At 35.9% G+C, this 23,555-nt stretch overlaps 1 protein-coding gene across 5 annotated transcripts in view; it reads right to left on the bottom strand.

The window, feature by feature from the left end:
- Window positions 1-23,555, bottom strand: part of Uggt2 (UDP-glucose glycoprotein glucosyltransferase 2) — a 178,074-nt gene that overhangs the window by 17,329 nt on the left and 137,190 nt on the right. For all 5 annotated transcript variants that reach the window (XM_074043116.1, XM_074043117.1, XM_074043118.1 and 2 more), the window contains 6 exons: window positions 20,051-20,133; window positions 17,600-17,692; window positions 16,599-16,683; window positions 11,731-11,913; window positions 10,184-10,344; window positions 9,449-9,563 (listed from right to left, as the gene is read on the bottom strand). In XM_074043116.1, coding sequence (XP_073899217.1) covers window positions 9,449-9,563; window positions 10,184-10,344; window positions 11,731-11,913; window positions 16,599-16,683; window positions 17,600-17,692; window positions 20,051-20,133 — 720 coding nt within the window. The remainder of the gene's footprint in view (window positions 1-9,448; window positions 9,564-10,183; window positions 10,345-11,730; window positions 11,914-16,598; window positions 16,684-17,599; window positions 17,693-20,050; window positions 20,134-23,555) is intronic.

Here is a 23,555-nt window from a genome sequence, read left to right as displayed (position 1 = left end):
AGCAAGTTATTTTGTGGATACTGGCCAACTGATTCTAAAATTTACATGGAAAAGGAAAGGACTCAGAATATCCAACACTATATTAGAGAGAAAGGTAAAGTCAGAACAGACAGTGTTAGACTTAAAGACTTACCATAAAAGCAATAGTAATCAAGACAGTGTGGTTATCAGGTGAAAAAAATATAAAAAAATCAATACAGCAGAATAGAGTGCCCAGAAATATGGTAATTCGTTGTACTTTCTGTTCAATTTTTTTCCATAAATATAACACTGCTCTAAAAATAAGGTCTATTAATAAAATGAATACATAAAAGCTTAACTTTTACTTCTGACACTCCTAGTTCCTTGGAGTCTCTTCAGGAACCTGGTGCATCACCTTACCTCAGCACTTACTACTATGGTAAGATACCAGCTCAAATTCTCCTGTAATTTTGGGGGAAGAGGGACAAAGGAGAATGATGGAGGGAGTTAATTTAACTAAGATATACTGTAAGCACTTTTTTTGTAAACACTTTTGTCAGTGTCACAATGTACCCCCAGTACAATATAATATTAAGACAGCCAAGAGACCAAAAAAAAAAAATCTGCAATTTCAATTAATGACTCTAGTCTGACCACTCCCACTCACTCCACTGATAACTCAGGTATCAATGTCCTTTGACTCCATGGGATCTGCAATCAATTGATTCTACTAATATTTCTATTTCTTTTATTTTTTTATGGTTGTACCAGGGTTTGAACTCAGGGCCTCATGCTTATTGGGCAAGCACTCTACCACTTAAGCCACTCTGCCAGTCTTTGTTTGTGTTGGGTGTTTTTGAGATAGGGTCTTGCGAGCTCTTTGCCCAGGCTGGCTTTGAACTGTGATCCTCCTGATCTCTGTCTAAGTAGCTAGGCTTATAGCTACTAAGAGTGTGTTATCCTTCAACTCTTGGTGTCTTCACTCTTCTATAGTTGTTTTCTTGACTATACTCTCAATTATCTTACTCCTGTCTCAGTGCACTTTCTTGTCAAAGTCACAGTTCTAGCTAATCTAAAGTGCTGCATCTGACTGGACACACACACACACCCATTAGTGCTGCTTTCATTTTAACCTCATGCATGTAGATCTTAAGGGGAACCTAATTCTCTTAGATAATTATGTGCATGTGTCTATTCTATTCTCACACTGTCTTACATGATTATTCCACATACTTTTCTCTTATACCCATCCTAAAACCTTTTGTAACCACTAATCTACTTTCTGTCTATGGATCTGGACATATCACAGAAATGAAATAATATATTCTAAGGTCTTTTGTGTCTGGCTTCTTTCACTTAGCACAATGTTTTTAAGGTTCATCTATGTTGTAACATATATTAGTACTTCAAATATTTTTAGGGCCACATAATATTCCATTGTATGGGTATACAACATTTGTTTTCCCATTCATCATATGGCAGGTACTTAAGATTTTATACTTTGTGGCTGTGAACAATATAAACATTTGTGTCCAAGTGTTTGCTTGGATGTATGTTTTTACTTCTCTTGGGTATGTACCTAGCAGTGGGGCTGAGGAACCATAGGGTAACTCTTCTGTTAGCTTTTTGAGGACCTGCACTGTTTCTATAGGACTGCATGGTGATTCTAATCTCTTCAGATCCTCACTCACTCTTGTCACTGTGCATCTTTTGTGTGAGTAGGAAGTGTATCTCACTGTAGTTTTCACTTATAGTTCCTGATGGTCACCTGAGCATCTTTTCATATGTTGCTTAACCACTTGTTTAGAAAATGCCTATTTAAATAATTTGATTACTTTTTGTATTGGTTATTTGTATTTTGTTTTGGAGTTTCTAGGTTGTCTTTTCACGTTCTTAACTGTGTTTTTAGTGCATAAAAATTTTATAATTTTGATGCAGTCTAATTTATCTACTTTTTCTCTTGCTCCTTGTGCTTAAGGAACTGATGCTTAATCCAAAGTCACAAAAATTTACATCTATGTTTTCATCTAAGAGTTTTATAGTTTTAGTTTTTACATTTAGGGTCTTTGATCCATTCTGAGTTAATTTTAACATTTGGTTGAATGGTAAAATGGCTGTGACATTTTATATTCCCACTAGCAACGTACGAAGGTTGAGCAGTTGCATATTCTTTTTTAACACTTGGTGTAGTCAGTCTTTTTAATGTTAACCTTACAATGGGTAGGCAGAGTGCTTTTGTTTTGGGTGTTTTGTTTTTTTTTTTTTGTCTGCTTTTTAATGTTAACTGTTACAATGGGTAGGCGGAGTGCTTTTGTTTTTTTGGGTTTTTTTTTTTGTCTTCTTTTTGTGGTGTTGGCATCAAAACAGGGCCTTGTACATGCTGGACAAATGTACCACCACTGAGCTACACCCCAGCTCAGTGTGTACTTACTCATTGTAGATTTAATGACTAATAATATTTGGCATCTTTTCACGGACTATTGCCACTTGCGCTTCTTTAGTGAAGGATTTGTTTAAATTTGATTTTAAAAAATCAGATTATCTTCTTACAAATGAGTTTCAAGAATTCTTTGTGTATTCACCAATTCTTTAAAAATCATGCTTTTACTAAACATTGACCTACCATTTGATCCAGCAATGTCACTCTTGGGGATATACCCAAAAGACTGTGACACGGGTTACTCCAGAGGCACCTGCACGCCCATGTTTATTGCGGCACTATTCACAATAGCCAAGTTATGGAAACAGCCAAGATGCCTCACCACTGACGAATGGATTAAGAAAATGTGGTATCTATATACAATGGAATTTTATGCAGCCACGAAGAAGAACGAAATGTTATCATTCGCCGGTAGATGGACGGAGTTGGAGAACATCATTCTGAGTGAGGTTAGCCTGGCCCAAAAGACCAAAAATCGTATGTTCTCCCTCATATGTGGACATTAGATCAAGGGCAAACATAACAAGGGGATTGGACTTTGAGCATATGATAAAAGCGAGAGCACACAAGGGAGGGGTGAGGATAGGTAAGACACCAAAAAAATTAGCTAGCATTTGTTGCCCTTAACGCAGAGAAACTAAAGCAGATACCTTAAAAGCAACTGAGGCCAATAGGAGAAGGGGACCAGGAACTGGAGAAAAGGTTAGATCAAAAAGAATTAACCTAGAAGGTAACACACACACACAGGAAATCAATGTGAGTCAATGCCCTGTATAGCTATCCTTATCTCAACCAGCAAAAACCCTTGTTCCTTCCTATTATTGCTTATACTCTCTCTTCAACAAAACTAGAAATAAGGGCAAAATAGTTTCTGCTGGGTATTGTGGGGTGGGGGAGAGGGAGTGGGCGGAGTGGGTAGTAAGGGAGGGGGTGGGGGCAGGGTGGAGAAATGACCCAAGCCTTGTATGCACATATGAATAATAGAACAATAAAAAAAAATCATGCTTTTAGCATTTTATCTAAGAAACTTCTCAACAATGCCAGGCCATAGATACTTTTTCCTATCATCTTGTATAAGTTTCATAGTTTTACTTTTCTCTTTAGAAGTTTATGTGTTTGGAAGTAATTTTAGGTTGTGGTATGTTTGCTTATGAATTCAGGGGTTTGTTCTGTTCTGTTTTGTTTGTATTCTGGCATAAGGACTTTTACCAGTTCCAACTCCATTTGTTGAAAACGTTTTCCTTTGTCCACTGAATTGCCTTGTATGGTACCTTTGACAAAAGTCAACTGACCATACATATGGGTCTATTTCTGGATTCTCCATTCTGATTCATGGATTGAATTGCCTGTCATTACACCAATACCAACTATTTTGATTACAATAGTTTTAAGTCTTGAAATCAGATAATATAATTCTTCAAACTTTGCTCTTTTTCAAAGTTGTTCTGCTACTTTAGGTCTATTGTATTTCCATATAGATTTTAAGATCAACTTTATCGATTTATTTTATCAGTACTGGGGCTTGAACTCAGGGCCCTACACCTTGAGCCACCCCACCAGCCTTTTTTTGTCATGGTTTATTTTCAAGATAGGACCTCATGAACTATTTGCTCGAGCTGGCTTTAAACTGCCATCCTCTTGATCTCTGCCTCCTGAGTAGCTAGGATTATAGGCGTGAGCCACTGGCACCCAGCTACAACTTTATCAATTTTTACAAGAAAGCCTACTTGTACATTTTTACTGGAATTTCATTAAATCTAGAGATTAATTTGGGAGGAAACCGTATCTTAGCAATACTGAATCTTCCCACCATGAACCAAGTATGTCTCTACTTTGTTAGGTGAGCTCTAATCTCTCAGCACTGTTTTATAGTTTTTAGTCTACAAGTCTTAAGTCTGATTGATCCCTAAGTTGTTCATTTAAGAATTGCATTTAGAAATAACATTATTATTTTTGGTAGTACTGGGCCTTGCACTTTCTAGGCAGATGCTATACGACTTGAGTCATGCCCCAGCCCTTTTTGAATAAGGTTTTATGTTTTTGCCAGGGGCCAGCTTCAAGACCTCCATCCTTCTACCTATTTCTCCCACCTAGGTGGGATTACAGGTGTGTATCACCATATCTAGCTTATTTATTGAGATATGGGGTCTTACTAACTTTTTGCTCAGGCTTACCCTTAAAATGTGATTCTCTTGATCTCCAGCTCCTGAGTAGCTGGGATTACAGGTCTGAACCACCATACCTAGCCTAAAATAGTATTCTTTTAAATTTTAATTTCCAATTGTTTATTGCTAGTGCATAGATATGGAAATGATTTTCATATATTAATCTTATATCTTGTGGCCTCCTGCATGCAGTTATTCTTTTAGCTTCTTAGTAGATTATATATGATTTTCTATAAAGATGATTGGTTGTGCCCCCTAAAAACAGACTAGGAGGAAGTCAAGACTGTTTATAGTATTCTGCAATTTTAGTTTACACTCTATAAAATATGGAATCTAGAAATTTGGAGAAGGTGGTTATTAGTAGTAAGGAGAGGAATGAAGTGTCTTCTCTGCCTAGCTGATCAATTTTCCTTCCTCCATCCCTTTCCGTCCTTGTGTTTTTACATGTGTATTGTCTAGTTATTGCTTACAAGACGAATGTGCCATTTGTTGAACACGACCATCTTTGCTTCACTGTACTGCATTTGCTCCTCAGTCAAAGGTCAGCTGACTATTTATGTGAGTCAATCTGTGGCATCTCCATTCTTTTCAATGATCTAGTTGCTTATTTTTTTGCTAATACTACACTGTCTAGATTATCACATCTTCATATTAAGACTTCGAGTCTCATAGTAGTAGTTTTCTGACTTTGCTGTTCTTCATTGTTACACTGGCTATTAGGAGTCTTTTTATTTCTTCTTGGGTTTCTTTTATCACACTTTTGTAGTTTTAGCTATACAGTTCTTGAACAAATATTGTTAGATTTAGACCTAAGTATTTCATTGTTTGAATGCTAATGTAAATGGTACCAGTTTTAATTTCAAATTCCACTGGTTCATTACTGGCATAGAGGAAAGTAATTTGACTTTTGTATCTTTTGACCTTGCTATAAGTCTTTATTAGTCCAGGATTTTTTTGTTATTGTTTATTATTTTGGATTTTCTACTTAGATGACCACATCACTTACAAAGTCAATTTTATTTCTTCCTTCCTTTTCTCTATATATTATATTTCCTATTTCTGTCTCAATACATTAGCAGAGACCTTACTTTGGTTTACTGAAGCTATTGGAGACCTTTTTCTTTAATATGCATGCTTAGTGCTGTACATTTGTTAATCCAAGAACTGTTTTAGCTGCTTCACATCATGTACCTCATATTCAGTTTGTATGAAGAAAAGCAGCACACAGTTAGATATACATGAACTTATCAGAACTGGTGAATGACTAATTGGTAAGAGGCCCAGAAAAAGAAATACTGGAAGACTAAGGATAAGGAATTCTGGAGTATGAAGCTTATGGATGACCTATGGGGGGTTAACACAAACTGTCTTGATCTTTGGTATTATATGTTAAACACCCACCAGAAAGCATTCAAACACAGTAGCAGTACTAAATGACAAAGCAAACAAAATGATGCAATCTGCTGGTGGCCACTCCAGTGCACAAGGGGCACATGAATGGGGTAGACATGACAGCAGAGATGGAAAATGCTGGGCCCAACAACATGAGCTCCTACTTACCAAGGCTGATCTAGCTCTTAGAGCTGCCATTCAGTATTCACAGATACTGAATCTGATATAGCATTTATACTTTGAAAAGACCAATCAGCTGTTTGGTGGCAAGTTAACTGTTTTTTACTCCTACCCTGGAAGTGGCACAGATGCTTTTAAACTGAAATATACATGTTCTGTGCATTTGTTTGCTTTCCATCCTCCCAGAAACTTAGCTACTACCATTATTCAAGGTCTTACAGAGTTATCCACTGACAGAAGATTCTACATAGTAGCACACTGTACTAAGAGACCCAATGTACAGTAAAAGTACCATGGCAGAGGGCGTACGACCACAAGATCCCATGGTCCTATCACACACTGCACCACATGGAAGATGCTGGCCTGACAGAGCAATGGAATGGTTTTCTGAAGACACAGCAGAGGCCCCATCTTGAAGACGATGCTCTGCAAGGGTGAGGCACCATCCTCTCAATGCAGGATGTGCTCTACACCAGCAGTCACATGTGATGCTGTGCTACCATCTGGAAGATTTACATGGAATCAAGGGCACAAGGTAGAAGTGATTCTTCTCATCATCACTCCCAGAAACCCTTGTGGGAGGCTTTGTGTACTATCCCCCACAAGCTCACTGGTTTTAAAAGGTCATATCACTAGGTGAAGAGAATCCAGACTGGAGAGTAGAGGAAGACGATGGGTATAAGTATGGTCTGCAGACCAGTGCCAGAAACACCTATAGTTTGTCTACTAACTTTCTTCTTATAAGTTCCCCCTGAGCTAACACAAAGAAATAGATTCAGTGTGGACTACACTGGATGCTGTGAAGCAGCTTCCACTTTTCCTACCAAATCTGAAAATCTGTTTGCTGCTGAGTGCTGCTGCCTGACCAACTGTCACTTGTCAGCCATTGTAGGAACTGGCATGGAGAAAAGCTGTCTTACCAAAGTCACACCCTTTCCTGGGGACAGACTACATCCAATGATTGGCTGGTATGAAGGAATTAAAACCAGGTTTCCTTGCCTTGTCGTGTGAGATCTTTGTCAAATTTGTAGAATTTTCACAATTATTTTCTTCAGTCCCTTACAGTTGGTTGTGAGAAGACTTCCTAATAATTTTTTACGAGCTAATTTCCATTTTTGTCTGTTTCCTGAGTAACCCAACCTGTGAGTGGCAGCTAAGTACTATTTGTTGATGTAGAGAATGGTGGAGGAGGAACAGAACTTGAATTTTTCACTTTTTTACTTTGAGAGAGTTTGGGACAGTAATGTAGTGATTATAAGCAAATTTAACATTTAAGTTTGGCTTTCAGGGGAAAACTAAGAACTAGAGATAAAATTTGGGAGTTAGGGCAGGCATGTAATCCCAGCTACTCTGGAGATGGAAGTAGGAGGATCACAGTCTGAAACCAGACTGGGAAAAACCAAGAGTCCCTGTCTGAAAAACAAACTAAAAAGCAAAAGGACTGGGGATGTGGCTGAAGTAGTAGAGCACTTGTCTAGCAAGTGCAAGGCCCTGAGTTCAATCCCCAGAATCCTCTCTCCCCCTCAGAAGGAATTAAGAGTATGAAGATGGAAATTAAAAGCATGAATAAGTATAAGAATGCTAATATAGTTGGTATAGAATAAGAAGTAGGCCAAGGGCAGAGACTTAGAAAAGGGCAAAATTTATTTGAAAAGTAGAGGAAAAGTAGCTCACCAATACAATTACTGTAGGAAAGCCAGAGACATCATAGAAGAACCAAAAATACATGGTATGTACCTTGACATTCTGGGGAGCATCAAGAAAGGAGAGGTTGAAAACATCCATGTTGTAAAGACAGCACATCAGGACAAATAAGAAGAGCTCACTAGATGCATTCCCCTAATATCCATTGACTTTATCCATTGAGAAGTGTTCAGTGGACTGATGGGAGTGAAAGCCAAACTGCATTAGAATAAGGGCAATAATTCCCCAATATGGTGTTGCAATGTTAGGAGAATATTTCACATAGTTTCTAGAAAGCTTGAAAAATGAGTTCTTTCTTTCATTGCTTATAGGCTGGGGACAGGCAAATTCACAGATTTTCATTTACATGTAAGATTTTGGTTTATTTATAACCTATTGGTGAAATTACTAAGAATTACAAAAAAATTCAGAACTTGAATATTCAGTAGTCCAAATTTGGCAAATCATTGGGGTTTGCTGAGGACTCTAGATCAGTAAGAAAGTAACGGGCAATGCTGAACATGTCCCATTTTGTGTGCTCACATAATTGCGTTCTCCTAGTTTTTAGGAATGATTTTAAATGATCCTTGCCAGCATGGTCTTGAATAAGTCATTAGGATTTTGACCTGTAATTTTTCATTTAATATATTTTTTAAACAATGAACTTAAACATTTTACATTATTTGGACCTTCCATTACCTCTCTTCCCTCATGTTATATAGCCCACCATAATTTCATTCCAGCTGCACTGCCTTTCTGCTATATCTGTAAGCATGTAGGGCTCCTGCCCCCAACCTTGGAGACTGCATTGGATAGTCCCTCTGCCTACAATCCTCAGACATCAGGGTGGGCAATTTTTATTACATCATCTGAAATCCACTCAAACATCATCTTCACAGGGACACATGGACCCAGTTTACAACTGCAAACCACAACCATTATTCTCCACTCTGAATCGCTGTCTGCTCTCCTATTTTTTCCAAAACATTCATTACCTTTGAATATTGTATTTTTAAAATCTTCCAACTGGAATGAAAGCATCCTGACCTCAAGAATCATTCTTGCTTTCTGTCCTCCCAGGTCTTAAGAGTGTTTTACACATAGCTGGTATGCAATAGACTTGAATGAATAAATATGTGTGGCTCTAACAATAAGGGAACAATAGGGGCTATGGACTGCAGAGTCTTTTACTTTTGCCTGAATTGTTTAAAATCTTTTAGATGCAATGATGAAGAATTTAATGGTACATGACGTAAAAGGTGTTTCAGAGGAGGAAAAACAAGGCAGTCTCCAGCAGGCACAGGATAAAGGGAGTCTGTCTTAGAGATCAGTGAAGAGAAGAAAATGAGGGGGAGAACAAAGGGGAGAAATGCACACATATGAAAGAACTGAGTAGGTATAATAGGAAAGAATAAGTAAAAGAGGAGGACTTAATAAGATAGGGCATAGAAAAGGAACAAGCGGTTTGAGAGTGGAAACATGAGGATAAAATACTGTAAAAACATGAAGTTCAAAGTGAAACATTATTGTGTAAGTAGAGGTATCTGCATAAAAGGCGGAGGCTGAAAAGAGCTTGATGTAATTTATGCCTGTGTATTAAATGTCTTTCTACTGGTGTTTTACTTGCCTGATCTAGGTTTGAAAGGCTGTTTGGGTCCTGGCTCAGAGCTTGGTACTGCCCTCTAAGCCTGTCACCGGCTGCAATTCTCCTGAACTTCTTGAGGTCCACCACGTATAGGGCACTGCAAAGACAAACATTCCTTGATAGCCCCACTGTATATATGATTCTGCTTCCCCTAGTGAATGTCTAGAGTGATGTCATTAACTATGGAAAGCCTAGGGCCTAAAATAATTATCCTTTTATAAATTTCCTTCCAATTTCTAGTCATGTTCCACAGAGTATTAAGTGTGTTACAATTCTGGTAGCCTCTAATATTCTTTAAGGGTCACTTCGAGTTTTTCTAAGTTGTCTTAAAACTCATAGCCCTACAAAAAGTAACAGCTTTGAAGACAGTGTCTGTGTTTTGTTATCTGACAAACCATACTTAATCTTTTGCAGTAGTTAGGAGTATATTCTTGAACCGTATCACTTGGGTTTAACCACTGGCTCAAGTATATACTAGCAAGGTTAAGCCTGGGCAAGTCACATAAATGCTGAATGCCTCAGTTTCCTGACCTATAAAATAAAGGTAACAACAGTGTCACAAAGGCTGCTGTCATAAGATTTTATGAGTTAATGTATTCAAAGGCTATTAACAATGATTGGTATGTAATAAGCACTATGACAGGTTATAATTATTATATAGTGTGTGATTCAATACATCACTTATTTACTGAAAGGTAAGAGTATAAACTTTCTTACCTGATATGGTATTTCCTTCTTGAAAGATGGGATGCCCAGTATCCTGTTTTCCAGAAACGATATCCATCCATTTCAGTGCGGCTATCACAAAATGGAGTATACCCATAGGGAGCTCCACCCAGATCAAAATCACGAAGTTCTTTTAGGTCATGTCTCACAATCTAAATAATTAAAATAAGGTCTCTAATGAAGACTGTAAAATAACATAGCCAGATATATGGGAATTTCAAATCACTGTTACCCTATTGTTGAGATATAGACAAGTGCTTTCTTCTCACATGTACTAAATGTTTAATTTTTAGTTCTTGTCTTTACAGATAAAAAGAAAACAGAAATTTATATTCTTAGTTTACGTAATGGTATTCTTAGTCAGCAGGAGGAATTCTTTGTTACATTTCTAGTGAAGGTATTTTATATAACACGCATTTTGGGAAGGGATTAAATATTACAAAACTGCACTGTTCTTAGTTTCTCAATGTGTGCATTAGTAATTCAAAATCATTACATGACAAATACCCATTATTATGCATTAGAAAACATTAAGTTGAATCATAAAGAAAAATCTTCTTATTATTCTAAATAGCATTAGTGACACAATGTTATTATGTCTTATTTTTTAATTGACCCAAGTCTGCTATAAAAATATTAGTGTTTGTGTTGGGAGAAGGTAGAGAAGAAATTTATCAGACAAATTATTTGGAAATGATTCCTTCATATCTATACTTGCCTATTTTTAAATTTCTATTACAATGATTCATATTTGTTAACTTGGAAAATGTTTCCAAAATAAAAAACAACAACAGTTTAGATAGGGTATACATAAATTCTAATATAGAACCTAAAAATATCCTTTTTTGGTGGTACTGAAATTTGAACTTAGGGCTTCACACTATACCACTTGAGGCACTCTGTCAGCAAAAATATACTTTTTGTCCTAGATATTTAAGTTCAATTTATGTATTTAATTTATAATACATTTACATATTACCATTAGACAATGTGTATATTTTTCAAATATTTTTCCCACCAATGATTACAAAGGTAATCTAAACTAAGGAAAAGGAGAAGTCTTAACTTTCAGATACATAAATTTTGAAGCTGAGGACCTTAAATATTTTTCTGGTCCAATTTAGGACTTTTGCTTAACTGGTAGAGTTCTGGGGACTCTTTTATTCATTAAATGTCAAAGAATGCTACTGAAGGTAGAAGAATGAGGAAAGTTGTGTGTTACTGTTGACTTTTCCAAAGAAGAAATGGGATTCATTTAATTCTTGCTATTATGAGTAACATTTGATTTATTCTTTAATTTCCAAATTATAGAAAACTGCTATGTCCTCAATAATAAATGATATCTTTTGCAATACCTTCAGTTTTCTCCTGGAATTCTGACAGTTTGCTTTTGAAGATACATTGCCTATACATCACCATTGTGTCTTATGCGGTTATGCATCATGACAACAAAGACGATAAACATGAGCAACATAAATTAAGTCCTACAAGTGTAAAAAAGTTTAATTACTACTAAAAATAATAATTAATCTTCTTACCTGGTCTGCATCAACAAAAATGATTTTGTCCACGGCTAGAGGAAAAAGGACATCAAGGAAAAGAATTTTGTAACCCCAAATAATCCGCTGTTTTTCAGTTTGTTGATGAAGCCAACGAGGCCACTTATATTGGACCAGTTCATATTGGAACTCATATTCCTTAGCCATATGAGGAATTACCTCCTAAAAACATACATACAAAAAAAATCAATGCATTCAGGGAAGAGAAGTAGTTTTGTCTTCTAGAAAAAAATGAACACATGTGGAACCTTTAGGGGCTGGAGCCTAATGGGAAGAAGTTAGGTCACTGAGGGTGTGACTTGAAGGACAAAAATACTTGCTTAATAGCTGATATGAGATGAATAGGGCTCCACTAACACATGCTCCTGTCATGATATACAGTGTCACCACAGGCTCAAAGTAACAGGGACAAGCAACCATGGACTAAAACCTCTAATCTATAAGCCAAAATAAATGTTTCCTCCTTAACTCCTTTTAAGTTGATTATCTCAGGTATTTTGTCACAGTAATGGGAAGCTGAGTAGCACAATCTATTAAGGAATAATATGAAAGTGCTGACAAATATGAAGAGTTGATATACATAAAAGTAAATAATTTGTTATAAAATATGTATATTATTAATTAGCATGATTATTGACTAAGATAAATGTTCACATTTTTGTTACTCATGTCTGGCTTGTGGAAACTTGACTCTAGAAAGAAAACCTCTGATCTTGGAACACCTATATATCACTTTACAAAAATTTCCACACACTGGTTGGTCAGAGAGGTGCAAACATAAAGAGGTGTGCAAAAAACACAAAATGAGCTGGAAATTGATAAATAAGATTCCCTATAGGAGTTTCATGTTTGAGATTTATGACTATTTAAGGATTAAAAATACAAGATAGTTGTTGTGGTTTGAATATCTGAAACCTGATTCAGTGTCTTTTTATAGAATGAGTAGTTGTACATTGCTTAACAACAGGGGTATGTTCTGAGAAATGCAGTGTTAGACAAGCTGTCATTGTCCAAACATTATACAATATACTTACACAAGCCTAGATAGTATAGGCTATTGCTCATAGGCTACAAAGCTATATAGCTTGTAGACAAATGGAACTCAATAGTGTTTATACATCCAGATAATAGAAAAGGCACAGTAAAAGTAAGGTATAAAAGATAAAAAAATGGTATGCCTGTAGAGTAAGTATACTTACAACATATAACTGGAAGTTGCTCTGAGTGAGTCAGTGAGTGAGTGGTAAGTGAATGTGAAGGCCTAGGGCTATTACTAGACATTATATAAACATTTCACTTAGGTTATACTAAATTTATAAAATTTTTTCTTTATTCACTAAATTAGCCTAAGCTTTCTTTCTAAACTTAAAACAATTGTCAACTTCTTGACTATTCTATAATAACAGCTTAAAACGAACACATCGTACAACTGTTCAAAAGTATTTTCTTTATATTATCCTATAAGCATTTTTCTATTTTTTATATTTAAAACTTTTTTGTTAAGAACCATGACACAAACATGTTAACCTGGGCCTCACAGGCTGAGGATCATTAATACCACTATTTTCCAAGTCTACACCTTCTCCACTGGAAGGTGTTCAGGGGCAATATGTTACACACATGGAGCTGTCATATCGTCTCCAAGATCCCTTGCAAGGACCTGCCTGAGGCTACTTTACACTTAACTTTTTATACAAGTAGAATTACACTTTAAAGTAACAATAAGATATAGTAAATATGTAACTGGTAATACAGTTCTTCTTCCTTCTTTTTTTTCTTTTGAGGTACTGGGGTTTGAACTCAGGCCTTCAAGCTTGCAAGGCAGGTGCTGTACCTCTTGAGCCACATCTCCAGTCCTTTTTGCTCTAGTTATTTTTGGAGATAGGGTCTAGTTTTTTGCCCAGGCCAGCCTAGGCTGTGATCCTCTTATTTTAGGCTTTCCACAATCACTAGGGTGACAGGTGTGTGCCACCATGCTCAGCTATTGTTTGGAATGGGGTCTCAAGCACTTTTTGCTTGGGCTGGCCTCAAACTGCAACCCTCCTGATCTCAGTCTCCCAAACTGCTAGAATTATAGGCATAAGCCACCATCACCTGGCTGGTGGTATTATGCAGTATCATGTACTATACATACTGTGTATGCTATACTTTTAATGACTGGCAGCACAGTAGGTTCTTTACACCTGCATCACTACAAGTACAGAGCAATGTGCTGTGCTATGGTATTACCATGACGTTGACATTACTAGGCTGCTGGAACTTTTCAGTTCCATTACAGTTTTATGGGACCAGTATCATAAATGTAGTCTGCTGTTGACTGAAACAACATGAGGCACATGACTGTTTAATCCAGAGGTAGTTAATGAAATACACTATTGTCTGAGTTTCATTCAGGAGACCAAAAATTGAGAGGGAGGATGTTAAAGGAGTAAGGGAAAGTATTAGCAAATATAAAATGAGCTTTTTTTCCCTTCAATGCTCATCTGTAACTAGTTGCTAGTTTTATCCTTATTTTTTCCTTTGCTTTTGAAAGACGATAGATTAAAAATTCAAATATAAGGATCGATATCAATTTTTTTGTCATTTATAAGTATCAATTTTATCTTTGAGTTGAAATTGTGACTAGAACAGTTGCTGGGTATCATTGTTTGATTTCAAAATAAATACAAAAATATTAGGAGAAATTAGACAAAAAACTTTTTTCTTCTTTACCAACCTACACATACTAAAAATATTCACTCAACACAAACTATGTGTAGGTGGATACATGAGTGAAGAACAACAGAAAAATGTTGCTCTCAAAAAATCATTACTCTCGAGAGGCTTACACTTTAGAGGTGCCATGTAAAAAATAAGTGAAATTATTAAGTTATCTACAGATGCTAGAAATATAAAAAGGGAAGGAAAAGGGCATGGTAGATAAGGGGAAATTGTAGTTTGTCAAGTCCAGTCAGGATAGGCCCATACCTAAGGAAGTACAGTTTTAGCGAAGTTGTAGGAGAAGAAGGAGGGAGGCTTTCCAGACTGGAGAGGAGGGATCTAGAGTGTTGGCAGATTCTGCAGCTGGCTGCTGGTAATACAGGTGTTTTAACTGTGAAAATTCATCAAAGCTGCACACTTGTGATTTTTTTTTTTTTTTACTTTTCTGTGTATATTTCACTAAAATGTTTTCAAAAGAAAAATTCTAAAAGAAAGAAGCAAATTAGAGAAGGAAAATGCTATTTCAGATAAGGTATTACTTTTGGCCATGAAGTGGTGTGAGAGTTTTCTTTTATCCACAGGGAGAACTATTTTTCCAGTAAGTAATATACTCTCCTGTTAAGATGATCTTTTGATTGTATTATCTGTTTATTCAGTTACCCACCCCCATGCAATATTTGGCTAGTATGACAACATTCTAAAAATTCAGTGATAATACAATTAGCAAAGTATAGCTTCTTGTCTACATTTATGGGTTCTTTTTCAGTTTGTGTTGTCTATTGCCAAGTAAGCACAGCAGAGGCACCGACAGATAGGTTGCCTTTGAGGTTTAAATCTCAGCTATGTGCCTAATTAGCTGTTTTATCTCAGGCCTGTGGCCCCTTTGCCCTGGCTCCTGGGAGGTAACCTGTACTCATAAAGTTCCCTGCCTGATAGTAATGTCTTTGCTTCCCTGGGGACCTTGGGCAGCACCAGATGGTCTGTGGTGACAATGAGATTTTTGGTGAGGATCTCGGGCCACAAAGAATCAGCTCAACCTCTGGAGGGGCTAGAGGCTTAGGGCAGCCTGGCAGGGTGTCAGCTGGGTCTACTCAATAAAAATGCTGGAACCAAAATCTGGCTGAGTGCCCGCGGCTGACAATACCCAATGAAGAGTCATACTGTTGCTAGGAGAAATTAGTGCTGTCTGCACAACTCCAGAGGACAACTGGAGCTCCACCTTGTTTTGCCTGCATTTTGCCCTTCTTCCTTTCACAGATTTAGTTTGTGTCCTTTTGCGATAATAAACCGAGCATAACTGCTTTTCTGAGTTGTGTGGGGCTTTCTAGTGAATTTTATTGAACCTAAGGCTGGTCTCAGGAACCTTGTGGTGCAGACCAGTCTTGGTTTTCTTACCCCACGGGATGGTTATGAAAACATGTGAGTAATGCTGGCGAAGTACTTACCAACATGCCTGGAAATATCCAGGAATAAAAGCATAACTATTTTTAGTTCTGTTTCTACCACTGCTTTTTGTCTCTAAAAGAGAAATTCCATTGAACTGTTTTTGAAGGCGACCCTAACTTTCATGGAAAGTTCTAATTCCTTTGTATTGAGAATATGGAGAAACAGTATGCTTTGCAGGGCTGAATAAAGTAACAGAGGTTGGCCACTTGAGAATTTCTAAAGGTAAGTGCTCAGACACTTACATTGCAATGCACTACATAAAGACAGAGTTTTGTTGTTCTCAGTACCATAAGACTGTATTCTAGAGTGCAAGTTTAATATTTTCTGAATACTATTATGATACTTGTAAAAATATGACAGAATTCAATTCTCTTAATTGAAAAACCTTTATATATTTTCAATTGTCAAATTTTAATCATTCACTATTATGCAAAATAACTAATCATTCTGATTTTTATTTTATTTAGAGATATAATCTCTTGCTGTCCTTTTCCTTTAAACATCTGAATAAAAATTGCAGAATTTTTCTTAAGCTAGATAAAAATACTGAACATTAACATCTTAAAATTTATTAAAATAGTATTGGAGTACATACACATTTCACAAGCCTTATTTTGAAAAAGGCTGCATAGGTTTACAATGATAACGCATAATTTACCATTTAAATATTGGCCACTCTATAAAAGGAGTAATGTACTTACTTTAAATGTTGGTGAGAGATAATTTTTCAGAAACCAAAATTTCACTGGTGTTTTGGTGTTACGTAAAACAGAAAGCATCATGATTCTGTATAAAAGAAAATCAAACCCCAGATTAGTTAACATCCTACTTTGTAAAAGGCATTTGAATATTTAGAGGTATGAATTTTGGAAACCAACCTGAAATATCTTCAAATATTATGGCAGATCAAATATGTAATGTATAAGGACAGAAATATAATTGATTGTTTTTTGTTTGTTCTAGCTGACAAAGAAGCTAGTTTGAAATAATCTTGTTTGGTTGAACTATAATCTAATTTTGACTATATTATTGCGTGATACATATTAGGTCCATAAAACTTAAAAAGTTGGTCTATTCCAATAAATTCACTGGGCAGGTCAATTGTTTTGCTATCCTAGACCTCTCAATAGAAAAGATATAATTGTACTTAATGTTCCATTTAAAAATATCAACACTATAATTCAAACATTTTTGAAGCATTCTTTGTGATTCTTCTACATAAACTACAAAAATATCCCTTGTACTTTGTAAATGTGCTTTCCTTCTCTCATTTCCTTTCTCCTTTTTATAAAACAAGGTATTTTTTCACTGGGAAAGGAAAATTTATTATACATATTTTTGTTACATTTGTGTCATTTTGTTACAAATTATTTTCTAGCCTTAAAACCATTACTCCAAGGTAAATCAAGCTTATTAAATTTTAATCTATTTAAATAATGTATTTACCACATAAGTGTAAGTTAAAAAAAAGCAAGGTGTAGAATAGTATACTATTTGGGTAAAAAGGCATTAAAGAAAAAATTTATTTGCTTGACTATTGATCTTTGGCAGGATACAAAAATAATACAGTTGGTTTCCTATGGGAATAATAAGTATCAAGGAAACAAGAGGGAGATTTTTTTTTTTACTATGTAATCCTTTATTCTTTGAACTTTGAGCTATAAAAGTGTATTATTTTTCAAAATATTAGATAAATACGCACCTTAGAAAACGTTCATACAGATGGCCAGAAGCAACTGAAAAAATGTTTAAGACATCATTTTTTTGATCATCTTCATGCAACCTTCTTGTGAAACTTGAAATAAAAATATAATATAGTTTATTAATATTATTTATGTACCTAAATAAAGCACTAAATTAGATTAACAACAAAACAGGAATACCTTTCAAAATGAAAATTAAGCTTAAGCAAGCTTTTTATTTTTTGGAGACAGTCTCCCTATGTAGCCCAGACTAACCTGGAACTTAGACATCTACCTGCCTCAGCCTCACCAGATGTGCCCCACCACACATGGCTTAAACAAAATTCCTATCCTAGCAGTTATGAGTTACTGTCACATGTGTGACAGTATCAGTTGAAGTTTCCTGAGATCTTATTTATAGCATGGAATGCAATTATACTGTCTCTAGTTTAGTGTGGTAGCATCTTTGAATTCTTAAGAGTTGCCAAAGTTGTCTTGAGGACCAAGAATCAGTTACAGCTTACCATATTCACATCTAGTATATTAAAACTTTAGGCAGGTCAGTAATGAGGAAAGAAACAGAACCAGAACTGTGTAACTGTAGTGCGGCAAGGATTTGTATGGTAATAAGAGTAGGTCTGTTAATGAGGTTCTCAAACACTGACTTACTATTTTTAAAATTCTTACAATTTAGAGTTTCTCTAATCAGGTATATTTGCCACTCCATAAAGGCTTTGTACTAGGTGACGTCCTTGAGTTTTTTCCTTGAGCCTTTGTTCCTTGAGGAACAAAGAGGCCAGGGAGCCATCATTAGCTGGTTCACATCATGGAAGTTTAATCAGCGACATGTCAGTTTTACTACTGCCTGGACCCAGACCAGCCCTCTCTTTTTTGTGTTTGTCATGGAAAATGAATGAATCTTTGATTTGGGGTATTTATAATGTGTGTAATTTCTTCTTTTTCTTCCAATTAAAGAATTAAAATGAAATAATTAAAATCTTATTTTTATATAAGCAGATATTTACAATGATAACTTAAAATCAATATGGAATATATTTTCAAAAGTACAATTTGCTATGACAGAAATAATTTTCAAGTCTTTATTGTAATCCTCTGAGTAAGAAAAACATTTGATTTATGGGATAGTAACTTGATTCTTTCTACCAAACAAGGAGTCAGTTATGTATTCCAGGAATGGAGGAAAAGGTATAAAGGAGAATGATGGAGGGGGTGAATTCGAATATGATATACTGTAATAACTTTTATAAATGTCACAATATACCTCCAGTAGAGCAATAATAAAAAAAGAAGTCAATTACAGGAAAAGGAGCATAAACTGCTCCAAATTCCAGAAGACAGGAGTGGTTCTGACTGCTATAACAAAACCTGTTTAGCTTGTTGCATCTATTTGGCCTAAAGTTTATCTATTTCTTTTCTTCAATCAAAATGATCAATGGCTTGCCATCATAATTATTCAAATTAAGTTCAGATTTCCAAAGTGAACTTTCAGAGTTCTGTACAACTTGCATCTATAGCAGCCAGACTTTGATCTTGCTTATCTAATATTCTTTCCCCATCTAGTAACGATGGGTTGGTATTTTGGGGGGATCATTCCTTCTCCAGTTTCATTCTGTGAGGTTTAGACGGGACAGGCTTTCTCTCAGACTCTAGAGGAATGCGTATAACCCATGCATGCTCATTAAGAGACACAGTGATCCACTCAGTTTGGGACACATGGCTACCACTGGACCAATGGGTCAGCCAGGGAACTTTTGATGGTATTATTTGAAAAGAGGCAACTTTTTCCTACTGAAGATGATAAATTTTATTGTTAGAAGCCTACCTGCAATGAAGAGTAGAATGTGTAGAACTAAGACAGGCAGAAAGACAATTTTTATACAACATCACCTGAATGCCCAAAGGCAGGTATACTCTTTGATTCCTTACGTATGTGAGTCAAAACTTGCCCCCACACCCTTGGTGCCAGGAATTGAATCAGGGCTTCATGCATGCTAGGCAAGCACTCTACTACTGAGCTACATCTTCAGCTCTACCACTTTGATTTTTTAATTAACAACACAACGTATAAATTACTTATACAATCATCATTATAGCCAAGCTGGGCTATGTTCTGTTCTCTGAGGAACACATCCAGACTTTTTTTGCCTTCCTATAACCAGGTACCTTCATTCCACCTCCAGCTTTTGATGCTGTCTTTCCTTTGAAACAGATCTTAGCCATAGACTCCTCCAATAAGTCTTCTCTGAGGTTCCTCCTAACTGAATATATTCTTTTCCTCCTTTGACTTGTAGGAAACTATTTTCAGCTGTCTCAGAGCTTCAGTTTCCTATCTTGTATTATTAACATTTATGTATCTACTGTGTTTACTTGGATTTTTTACCATCTGCAGGGCTCCCATTTAGTACTCTTCATCAGCCTAGTTGTGTTTTAAAATATTCACCAGTGGTTACCTTTTAATGGAATCCCACATTCCTTTTCTTTCATATTTATCAGTAAGGATATCTTCCTTAACTTTGTCTGGTTTTTTCTGAACCTACATAATATAAAGACAAAATTCAGAATTTTTCAGCTTTAAATATTATGCTGCTTGGGTAGAAAGTATAACATATTAGGCAAGATTACCCTTGGAAATCTAAGAAAATTAGGTACAGCAAACAAATCTAGGTGCTATCTCAGTACAATGTTACAGATTAAACCTGATCTTTACTTATCAATTCAGGCTCTTGTTTTAAGTTCCTCAGGTGGTTACTTCCATACTGATAGTGTGCTTACACCTGGGTTTGCTATTTTATCAGCTTTAGATATTATCTACAATTATTTCTGGGTTCATAGGATTTAGACATTTTTCATTCTTTATAATGATAGATGGGTAGCTCACTTAAGTTAGTCCTTTTTCTCTTTGTCTTGGAAGTTTTGGTAGTAATATCTTTATCTTCAGTTATTCTACTGGGTACTCTTCTGTAACTTTAAATAATATTCAAATCTCTTTTTATTCTACCTCCAACATTTTCTCCTGTATACTCTTTATAAGAATACTAATCCTTGAGCCTCCCAACTGCCATCAATTAAACCTTTACTTTAGAATTTGTAAATACAGATAACATTTACACTTGTTAGGTAAACATAATTGTGTATTTTGCATTCTGTGTGGTGATTCTAAAACTTGAAAGTCAGTAAACAGTGCTCATTTGACAATGTAAATACTACATTCTCAAGTGTTCTAAAGGCGACTTAAAATCATATTTCTTCTTAAAGTTACAAGAAGACAACAACTGTGCCAACCATAGGAGTCTCTTGCTATGAGTTCAGATCAACTCTCCTTTCTTCTATTCCACCAACAGGAAGAATTTTTTTCTTGTAATTTTGTTATCTCTGTTTTTCTTATACTTTACCATACTCCTAGTATTTTCTAACTGTCTGGAATTCCATCTTTTTGAAGGCATTTTTGTTGATGCTCACAACTAGTTGCCTGTTTTTCTCTAGGTGTATTTCATTCGTTTATAGTAAGTTTCCCCATTTCTTGAACTACCTGTCTTTTTTCTTAGTCTTCATCATAATTGTGCTAGCAAACATCTTCAAGAAAGGGTATGGAAAATAATGTTATATCTTCAACACTTGTGAAAACAATTTTATTTTGCTTCCTATTTGACTATGACTTGGACATACAGAATCTTAGGCCTGAAGTATTTCTGAGAACATGGCAGGCTTTGTTTTGCTATAGTTTAGCAGTGGTTTACAAATGCCAAGACTGTTGCTAGTGTCATTCTACTACAGTGACCTGCCTTTTCTCCTCAGTAGCTCTTAGAATTGTTTTCATTTACTCTTCTTGGTAGTTTATGGACTCTTTTTTTGGGGGAAGTGGGGGATACTGGGGTTTGAATTCAGGGCCTCACACTTGCTAGTGAGGTACTCTAAAATTTGAGCCATGCCCTCAATCTTTTCTTGCTTTAGTTATTTTTTTTACATAGGGTCTCATGTTTTTGCCTGGGGCCAGCCTTGGACTATGATACTCCTACCTATTCCTTGCACAAAACCGGGACCATAACCACTATACCTAGCTTTTGGTTGAGGTGGGTAATCACTAAGTTCTTGTCCTGGCTGGCCTCAAACTGCAATCCTCCTGATTTCCACCTCCTGAGTAGCTGGGATTACAGGAATGAGCCACTGCACTCAATCAATTTTCCCCCTTTTAAGCATTGTGAACCTAAGTAAAAAGACTATTGACATTAACATTTTTTCTCTCTCTTTAGCTTTTGGATACTTTCTTTTCTCTATTTTCTCTGTTCATTCTTCTGGAATTCTTCTTAGTGGGCTATTGGAGTTAATGGGCTGATCCTCTCTATGTTACTTCTCTTTTCTGCTCTCAATTTTCTTTTTGCTGTAATTCTGTGAGACGGTTAGGAGATCAAATTGTGTTCTTAAAAAACACCTGAAAGCTGGAGGAGTGGCTCAAGTGGTAGAGCACCTGCCTAGCAAGCATAAGGCCCTGAGTTTAAGCCTCAGTACCACCCCAAAAATAAATAAATAATGCACCACACACAAAACAAAAAAACAAAAAAAACACCTGAAGGTACGGCTAAGCTGCAGAATGTTTGTAGCTGATATCTTTCAGCAATTCATGAAAACTCCTAGTCATTTATTGCTTCAAGTTTTACCTGTACTAATTCTTTTTTCATCATGTCTGGAACTCCATTTAAAATGATTTTATTTATTCAACAAGTACTCATGAAGCGCTTTACAAATCTACAATGTCTCATTTTTATAACTGTCCTATGAGGTAACTTCTATTATTGAATTCATTTTATAAACCAAGGAAGATGAGACAAAAGCAGTTCAATCATGGGTGCAAGGTCAGGCATGGAATGAGCAGCAGAGTCAGTGCAAAACCCGTTCCTACTGTCTTAACACTTTCTCACTCTATTCTCTATGCTTATCATACATTGGGCTGTATTTTTCTTTTTCCCTATGTATTGTATTTAGGATAATTGTTACTATCCTCCAACTTCCTAGTTCTCTGCACAGGAATGAATGTAAAAGCTAGTCTGAATTCTTAATTTTGGTATTGTATGGTGCAGATGAAAAGGTTCCACTGGAAAAAAATGCCCAGAATGACCTTCACCCACTCCAAAGCAAGAAGCACTTTTTATAGTTCCTACTTTCTGTAATTATTATCAAGCACAATTTTTATTTAGACACAGTAAGTGAAACTGTTTCAGTGTCTATATCAAGAATTCTAGTATCTGGAATCTTTGTGCATCTATGTTCTGATCTTTCTGCTGGTTCTCTTTGTTTATGTGCTTATTTTGACCATATGCTGGCCTCTACACTTGAAAAATATGATTTGCAGTTTAGGCTGTTGTAGTCTTATTCCAGATATTTATGGATGTTTCTACCAGATATAACCTATCTGTAAGTGTTTTAGTACCAATTAAAAATTAAGAATTCCCTGGATTATGTTGGTGACACAAATTTGGGCTAAAAGATTATGTGGGATAATTTACTATGTTTCATCTTACCCTAAAGAGGGGACCTTCTAATAAATTATTCACTTTTTGTGGGTCCTGGGTTTTAATTTCTATCCCCAACACTCAGCAAATTAAATAAAAATGACAGTTCAGGTATGCAAGGGTGGACAAACATTCCCAGAGAATAGCAGCTTTCTTGGGCCAAAGAACCTTCTGTTTGCTTACTCTTAATTTGCTTATGCTTAATTTCCCTTTATTTTTGTTTTGACATTTCCATATTACTTCATTATTTAAGATCTTCAGTACATTTAAGATTTAAACCTTTTATCTAACATTTTTACTAGTTTTAAGCAGGAGGGTTGGTCCAATAGAAGATCTATACCAGGCATTAAAAATTCCTTTTTGTTTTTCTTTGTGGTACTGGGGTTTGAACTCAGGACCCACACCTGAGCCACTCCACTAGCCCTATTTTTGTGATGGGGTTTTTAAG

This window comes from Castor canadensis, chromosome 10 (genome assembly GCF_047511655.1).
Source record: "Castor canadensis chromosome 10, mCasCan1.hap1v2, whole genome shotgun sequence".
Lineage (NCBI taxonomy): Eukaryota > Metazoa > Chordata > Mammalia > Rodentia > Castoridae > Castor > Castor canadensis.
This window is presented reverse-complemented; position numbering and strand designations above follow the sequence as displayed.